Genomic DNA, 9175 nt, shown 5'->3' with positions numbered 1-9175 from the left:
AGTGGCCAGCCGTGTTTTTTTAATTTACTGCCAAACGGTGCAATTATCGGCATTAATTCAAAATGGATAATAATAATTAAGATTTAGAATGAATAATTTCAAGGGAAAAATTGTTCCGGGGCCGGATATCGATCCCGGGACCTCTGGTTGAACGTACCAGCGCTCTACCAACTGAGCTACCCGGGAACTCCACCTGACACTGTCTCAACTTTTCCCTTTATATCCACACAACTCGCGTGGGCTGACAATTATTCAAATCTGCTTTACAGAGAGCTTTACCTGAAAGGCTAGATTTGCATAATATATACGTCACCGTGTACGTTAACAGAAAACCACAATTACAAGTCACACAGAGATTGTGTGCACTCGATGTGGGTCTCTGGCATTTCGTCAGCCCACGCGAGTTGTGTGGGTATAAAGGGAAAAGTTGAGACAGTGTCGGGTGGAGTTCCCGGGTAGCTCAGTTGGTAGAGCACTGGTACGTTCAACCAGAGGTCCCGGGATCGATACCCGGCCCCGGAACAATTTTTCCCTTGAAATTATTCAAATCTGCTTTACAGGGAGCTTTACCTGAAAGACTAGATTTGCAAGATTTAGAATGTTGAAAAGCTATATTTGTATGTGTAAATGCTTAGGTACTGATCGGGAAATACATATTAGAGAATGCTAACATTTTAAGACTGCATACAAACTGTTGGCAAACATGCACAAAAAACATAATTATATAAAGTTTATGAGCACAGCAGTGAATAAAGTACGACTATAGCTTCGTATGTTTGTGTAAAATCAAATGAATACCGTACAGTGTAAGCCAATATTACTGCATACCAGCACTGTTTATGTTCCTCTCTCTTACATTCCACCGCTGTGGAGTAACGGTTAGCTTGTCTGACCGTGAAACGAGCGGGCCCAGCCTCAAATTCTGGTTGGGACAAGTTACTTGGTTGAGGTTTTTACGGGGTTTTCCCTCAGCCCAGTAAGAGCAAATGCTACGCAACTTTGGGCACTGGGCCCTCGACGCACTTCGCTCGCGTTATCATCTACATCTCACTGAGACGCTAGGTAACCATAACAGTTGATAAAGCGTCGTAAAATAAATCAATAAAAAATCTCCCTTTCACAATGTTGACTACCGATTTCTACCATCGGTTGGCAACACTGGGAGCAAGTTTATCAACTCTTATCTTCAGATATTACACGACACGGTGAAAAATGGTGTGTATAATTAATATAACATACTATATCTTACTTATTCGTTTGTACTAATAATATTTAACACATAATATTTGACACAGTAATTGAAGAAGCGTATCCGCTTTCATTTTATAGGTTAGAAGTGGTTCCATTACTTTTCCGTGCTGCGAAGCATTATATAGTAGAATTAAAAACTGAACTTAATAATGATTAATCACTAATTTTCCTCATGACATTTCTGTAATGATTATATAGAGAAAATCGTTACTTACGCATAGGATACACATATTTTTACAATACTTCTTGGTGTACGGTAACTCTTTCTCAAAGGCATTTAATATTAAAATTATGTTTTGTGCATTTTGAAAACTATAATAATAACCATTATATATTAAAAAACACTCTCTTAATATAGTTACAAATACAAAAGCGGCATATTCACATGAAATAACTTATTATTGGAAGTAACTGCAGCCATGAACACAAAAGCACAGCATTAATTTTAACGGTATGTAGGCTATTGATGAAGAAGCCAAGTTGCAAGTACTCTATTTTTACAATGTTGGTATACTTATCGTTGTTCTTTAAGTTAAGTTACTAACATCCCCTAATCTAGTAGGCCTATCATTGTGGTATCATCAGAGTCGTATTTAAACGAAAGGCTCTTTAGGGGTTCGTATGTCATGGGCAAAAAAGAATTGTCACTCTCTCTAAATAAAAGATACAGAAGATTATTTCCATTTGGACTAATTGCACTTGCTTAAAATTATAAAAAAAAATGCATAACCGAGATCAGGAGAATTTACCCTAAATTCAGGCGTCTCAAGGCCAACGCATACAAATTGTTTGCAACGAGAACAAGTGTAGATAGCGCAGTCAGCTGAAGATAGTGCAATACCCGAAGATAGTTGATCGTTGATTCATGTTACAAGCATGAGCGAGCTAAATACTAACTATTGCGGAAGAAATGCTACAGAGATGCACTTTCGACTTATTGTACTTAATACGCATGTCACAACAAACATGTTTTGGGAGGAATTTCCTAAGTAGTTTGCAGTAATTTTTAAGTAGGTTATTTTACGACCCTTTATCAACATCCTAGGTTATTTAGCGTCTGAATGAGCTGAAGATGATAATGCCGGTGAAATGAGTCCGGGGTCCAGCACCGAAAGTTACCCAGCATTTACTCATATTGCGTTTGCGTTGAGGGAAAACCCCGGAAAAACCTCAACCAGGTAACTTGCCCCGACCGGGAATCGAACCCGGGCCACCTGGTTTCGCGGCCAGACACGCTAACCGTTACTCCACATGTAGTTTGCAGTAATAATAATAATAATAATAATAATAATAATAATAATAATAATAATAATACATTTATTTTCTAATGATAGCTATATCAATGAGTAAAAGAAGAAATCTGAAGCATGAAAAACCATACATGTTACGTAATTATTTAAGCACAAAGAACTGGCAACCCTACCCATTATCTCCTGGCCTAGTTTTCTCATAAGTAGTGCCTTGTTGGTATCACTTATGAGGTTCAGACCTGTCTTTGGACAGTTGACTAAACAACATTACCGGAAACTCGCGAAAAACAACCCAATAAAAAAGAAGAAATTGTGAGAAAAAGTGCAAAAGTAGATGTGCTATTTAAAAAGACAAACACAGCCAGTTTGTTCCAGTTCGAGTCCAGATAGATACATCAGAGTGTAAAAAATAGTGGAGTGTGTGGTTTATCTGAGTCAGGCGTTTCCGATATTAGAAACAGTAATAATGACGCGGAATCAATTATTTCAGTTGATCCAAATGACGCATATAGGGCGAAGTAAGGGCCGGAAATATTTTTCTCTGCCTAGAGGCGCTAAGTAGCTAGATCCGCCCCTGCATTACAATAACAGTTTCAAATTCAAATTCATTCATAATTTACATTTGAATAGATACCCGAAATGAGCATATGCTCGTGCTCGGGTACAGTCCAGTAGAGTCTACATAAATTTTATAGACATCAGTAATAATGTTGATGATAGAAATAATAATAATAATAATAATAATAATAATAATAATAATAATAATAATAATAATAATAATGATAATAATAATAATAATAATAATAATAATAATAATAATAATAATAATAATAATAGAATAACAGTGACGGAGATAATACAAAGATAGTAATACAAATTAATTAATAATAATAAAACAAAAATATTAACAATAATAAAATAATAAGACTGATAAAATAAAATATAAAACTACTTAGCGAGAGTTAACACAACTTATATAAGCTTATAATAACCAGAAAAAAAGTAACGAACTCGAAATCAACAAAAAAGTTCGTTGTATCGCAGACGACAGCAACCGCCGTATTGATATTGTGTTATGCATTATTGGTAGGAAGGGGAGAGCCGAAGATCTACATCCTAACGTTCTCTTCGAATCTTCTATCATACAATCATTGGAAGTTAATGCTGAAAAACAAAGTGTCTACGAGTCAAACTGTTCATTATTACCAGGATAAATACAAATATTATTGAAATAAATTAATCAAGTTTCAGTTATAGATAACAAAACAAACCAAACCAGACAGACCGACGGACAGACCGACAAACAAACAAACAGGTCTCAAATCTTTTCTCAAGCCCTTCAGTACTTCACTTCACTATACCAATTTGTTACACTGGTCTTGATTCAAATTAGATAAAAATGTTAGATTAATGAAGTGATAACAGTTACCCACTGAAGCTTGCGACTCCCACAATTTCACTTTCCCTATGAAATCTTTTATTTCTTCATACATTTGCGGTAATAAGGATGTTATTTCCTCGGAGATGAACACAATGACTGACCATTACACCACAGTCTAGTATTTAGTCGCGAGGTTTTCCCCAGCCGTGGGACTGAAGCCGGATGGTCTATGGCGAGTCCTCGGCATCAACCCCTTTGATTTGATTACCTGGTTGGGGTTTTCCGAGGTTTTCCCCAACCAAAAGGCAAATGCCGGGTAATCTTTTGGCGAATCCTTGGACCTCACCTCATCATTGTAGAAAATTACTAAATTGTAAAACTGTAAAAATTGCAAAATATTGTAAAAATTGTAATTGTAATATTGTAAAATTTTGACTTGTTTCACATCTTAAAGCTTCATTGCTCATGTAAGATCTATGGAATATAATAAATGAATGAAGCTCAATACATAGGGAATATGCATCCAATGACAGTTGAACTTTAGTTGCTAGCCACTAGGATCGCTACTATCGCACAGTCTATTGCTTCTAGTACTCTCAGTTGCTAACAGCTTTGAGCATTATATCGCGAGAAATGCAAAAAAATCACCTCAAGCTTCTTAACTGTATGTACTAGATTGTGGTTACATCGTAATAGCAATTGGGGATATCTATTCAAACATGACATCATCCGGAGATACACGAACTGCTCCCGCATCTTGTTCCACTCTTACATTAAAAAGGAGAGAGGAGGAAGTGCTCCGAGAAGACATCTGCCCTAAGTGACTAGTACCGGTACATAAATGGGATCAGAATGACAGTGGAGTAAGTCATTCTTCACAAAAATGAGTTGAATATTAATTATAGTCTACTCTTACCAGAGATATGTTCCATTTCACCCAAGTTTTTGCAAGTTTCCAGAAATTTGCCATCTTCTAAAACGTCTCTCTTTCTCCCTCTACCCACTTCACTCTACTATTTTACATTAAATTGGAATACGTGACACCTTCGAATACACTGGGGATTAGATACTAGGACCTTTCATTTAGTGAACCACTATTATAGCCATTATGCTACGAATTCTCTGATGAATAGATCCTTAAAAATTATACGTAAAATTAACATCAAATACTTCCAAAGATATGACTTTATTATTAATACTGGTATGGTAATAGAACTTACTATGCCTCCAAGTTAAATCTGTGTCCTGTGGACGCAAGAGACGAGCGCTAGTCAGGGTGCGAATGAGAAGGAGATAGAATCCTAGATAGAGAATAACTTACCATACGTAAAATTATTATTATCCTCATTTGATACCGCTCAATGCTTGGTCGCACTGAGTTGCTTGTTTTGCATCTTGATTATTTTAATAATTATATCCATGAGCAGGCTTAAGATAAGAAGTGTACTTCCTAAGTTTTATCGACACAATCATGAACACACCCCACCACAACAGGAAACCAGAAGATAGCGCGGGGCCTTCGCTAGGCTTTGGATAACGAAGAATCAGTGGCGGCTGATTGACTGAGGCAAGTGAGGCCGGGCCTCAGTCACTTGGCTTAACTGAAATCAAATTTTGTGTTTTTATATAATGTATTAGTTATTTGAATGAAGCATATATCGCTCTAGAAGCATTTGAAAACTTTGATGTATATAGACCTGTTTTGCAGTAAAATTTGTTCCTGAGGCCAGAATCGCTCATGCCGGATCTGGCTTGTGATGTATTTAGACCTGTTTTGCAGTAAAATTTGTTCCTGAGGCCGGGATTGCTCATGCCGGGTCTGGCTTGTGATGTATTTAGACCTGTTTTGCAGTAAAATTTGTTCCTGAGGCCAGAATCGTTCGTGCCGGGTCTGGCTTATGCATTTCATGTCCTTTCGCGGGCTTTGAGTTTATGCTTAAAACGTTGTAGCTGAGGCACAATTCGTCTGGCCTGGTCAGGTTTCACTCATCCCATCTATGGGCCGGCCTCAAGGGTAGAGTGGGGTGGGAATAGCAGTGGTGACTTGTCTTCCTAACTAGGCCATAAATAAAATTCCAGCTCTTTGGCAGGCAGAAACCCACTCGATTCTCTCCCCTTATGTCTCAGTTTATGACATAAGCGAGGGTGTTGTACTATTGTACTTCGTAGTACAGTAGTGAATCTGGGCCAATGTTGTTATGTATTTTGGGAAAATATAAACAGAAAGAAATGAGAGAAATAATGCTGGTGTAGTTAATTCATTGTTAGAGTGTCCTTTTTCGAGAAGAAATAATACTAAAAGAAAGGAAGTTTTAAATAAAGAGAGAGATTACCGAGACACCTACGACATCGCTGATAATAATTTTTCTGACACATAATCTTAAAACGTGAGTTTCTATTGCATCCTGGTATGGGCCACATAAATGGTTATGTGGTAATGTGATGCAAAATAAACTTCTCTTGGCCTTGTTTGTTGCTGTCAAAGGAAAAAAATAAAAAGAAAAGAAAGAAAGGAGAATTTCAACACATAATATGGGAAGCTTCATCACACTGAAACAATCACTGAAACTCAGAGCATAACAGCTTATTTGGTGAGTGAAATTATTGTTTTTCATTGATAGTAATAAGAATAGACTAATGATAGTAATAATAATAATAATAATAATACAGTAATAATATAATAACAATAATAATTAATATCATAAACAAACATTTCCTATCGGAGGCACTTAAACTAATTGCATCTGGCCTCACCGAGGATTTTGATCACCGGCCGCTACTGTGAAGAATATCACTTCGAAACTTGTCAGCCAGATATTTTCTAATGTTAACACAGTAAAGGAGTTACAAAGTTAATCAGTGATTATATAAGTGTTAAAAGTGTGTATCCAACAATGAAGAAATAAAAAAAATTTAATAGCCTTCTTATGGACATAAAAAATCAAACTCAAAACATAAGATTATTTAGGGCCAAATTAAAGAAGTCCTAATTTCTCACGCCTTCTGTTCTGTAAGCAGGGTTGCCAAACGTCCTCGATTTTAATGGTGTGTTCTGTGTCGAGTTACATTTGTCCTGGAATGTCAAAAGAATTGGAAAAATACGTTTTGCTCATTTCTATATTAAAAATATTTTTTTAATTCCTCATTAATTTTTTAAGACCCTGTTCAACTTATGTTCAATGTCTTCGTCAGTGCTACCTGGTGCCTCATACCGGGTTGTATTCAAATAAAAATGATGTATTAGGTATTATATAGTACCTTTATTCTTTACTCTCTTTGAAAGTTCATTTATTATTGATAGGATTTAAACAATGTATCACGCATTTTTTTCTGTATAGATCAGGCTGTATTATGACATTATTTTCCAGACTTCATCAATAATTCAAAGGAAATTTCATAATCTAGCAAAAATGTAACAAAATTAAAAGTTTAGGCCCTATATAATTAGTTGAAAGACATAAAACGAATAAATCAGTTGTTTTGCAAATTGAATTAATTGAAATGTGTAGTCACGTTGAGGTAGGAATGCAGTATCATCAGCTGTCCTGGATTCCTCATCAGAGAATCTGGCAACCCTGTCTATAGATGAATTTATGACATTCAACAACGCTGCATGAATATTTCTGTCTTGTATTAATCCCATGTGTTGTACTTGTATATTGTAAAAATCTTCTATATATATTTCAACTAGTCTGTGACTATAATTAAGACTTTGTAGTACCTATGATTTTTTTTACATGTTCCATATTCCAGCTGTGAAGCGATGTACGAATACCATGGAATGCAAATAATACAATACAATAAATTATATAATGTAAACTTCCATTTCACTATTTAAAAAAGTAAAACAAAACAGACTATGATTTACTGCTTAAAGAACCTTCTCATAATTTTTAATGTTATAGAAATGAACTTTGTTTCAGAAATTATGTGACAACAAGTTTACGTTCTCCCCAAGAATGGAGTTCTGGCTGATATTAATCACAGCCAGTGTTGTGCACTCCTCTGGAATATTATATCCCAGGGAATCTGAGAGCCGGGAATTAGTTTCACTGGATGGCATTTGGAAGTTTCGTATATCCACAGCTGAGGATCAAGAGGATGGATTTAGAAACAAATGGTTTTCTACAGGATTTGATGAGGTACACTTTGGCGATTTAATATTTCTTCCTATTTCTTGTAGGCAGTACTTGTATGATTACTTGACATTCCTACATTTGGAAATGCTTGTCATCACTTTTTTTTTAGTAGGTTATTTTACGACGCTTTATCAACATCTTAGGTTATTTAGCATCTGAATGAGATGGTGATAATGCTGGTGAAATGAGTCCGGGATCCAGCACCGAAAGTTACCAACATTTGCTCATATTGGGTTGAGGGAAAACCCCAGAAAAAACCTCAACCAGGTAACCCGGGCCACCTGGTTTTGCGGCCAGACGCGCTGACCGTTACTCCACAGGTGTGGATGCTTGTCATCACTCTCACTATGAAAGTTATTCCGCACCAAATATTATAGAAATTTCAATGTGAATATATTGACACTCGTCTGTAAGTCTACTTAGTGAAGATACACATAGGATTCTTTATTTTATTCCATAGATCGTACACACATGTGCACATACAATATAAAATTCGTCATATATAATACCTATTCACTACACTGATTATTAGTTGTATTAAGTTTAATTAAAATTAATTTATCTTGAAGAAGATGAAAAAATACACATTTTTGTTAAAAAATGACATATTTTAGTGTACTTTTCTTTAATTTCTTTACTTTTATTCACTTTCTTCAGGATACTGTTTTTTTTAACAGCCACTGAAAAATTAACCCTGCGATATGAAATGTGAATTTGTGGCAGTAATTACAGATGGTATTACATGGGTATCTTCGTTTATTTCTTATCTACCGCTTAAGATGCACATTCACAAATACTAAACTTTACTAACGGTTATTTATAGTGATCTCTGTCTTAATTCTGCCAGATTTCCTGCAAATTTCTTCGCACTGAGGACGCATTTTATTTCAATTAATTATGTATCTACAATAATAGTTATTTTAATAGGATACACTGAAAGTATTTGTACTGTACACTGTTGACTAATCCAGTTTTAATCTGAAATTGAGTGTTCCGTTATGAATTGGTCTAATATGGTATACATCAGTTTCTGCCTTCCAAGATTGAAGCTTGGTGAAAGAGTATAGGCATACACAACCAATGACAGAACTGGTACACCAACCATATCGGTTAACAATTTTATAATAAAACCTTATCTGTGTTAAAGAAGATAA

The 9175-nt window shown here is 35.6% G+C and overlaps 1 protein-coding gene and 1 long non-coding RNA gene across 5 annotated transcripts in view; one reads left to right on the top strand and one right to left on the bottom strand.

The window, feature by feature from the left end:
* The window catches only part of LOC138708710 (uncharacterized), a 38572-nt gene extending 36966 nt beyond the window's left edge, over positions 1-1606 (bottom strand). For both annotated transcript variants that reach the window (XR_011334756.1, XR_011334755.1), the window contains exon 1: positions 1467-1606. This is a non-coding gene — a long non-coding RNA (uncharacterized lncRNA). The remainder of the gene's footprint in view (positions 1-1466) is intronic.
* LOC138708706 (beta-glucuronidase-like) overlaps positions 1081-9175 on the top strand; it is a 32797-nt gene continuing 24702 nt past the window's right edge. The window contains exons 1-2 of one of the 3 annotated variants that reach the window (XM_069838809.1): positions 1081-1215; positions 7806-8024. In XM_069838809.1, coding sequence (XP_069694910.1) covers positions 1213-1215; positions 7806-8024 — 222 coding nt within the window. In that variant the 5' untranslated portion in view covers positions 1081-1212. Of the gene's footprint in view, positions 1216-1577; positions 1703-6324; positions 6474-7805; positions 8025-9175 lie in introns of those variants that run through there. The other 2 variants (XM_069838810.1, XM_069838811.1) reach the window with 2 other exon arrangements.

The sequence above is a fragment of the Periplaneta americana genome, chromosome 11 (genome assembly GCF_040183065.1).
Source record: "Periplaneta americana isolate PAMFEO1 chromosome 11, P.americana_PAMFEO1_priV1, whole genome shotgun sequence".
Taxonomy (NCBI): Eukaryota; Metazoa; Arthropoda; class Insecta; order Blattodea; family Blattidae; genus Periplaneta; species Periplaneta americana.
The sequence above is the reverse complement of the archived record's forward strand: the minus strand, read 5'-3'. Positions and strand labels throughout refer to the sequence as shown.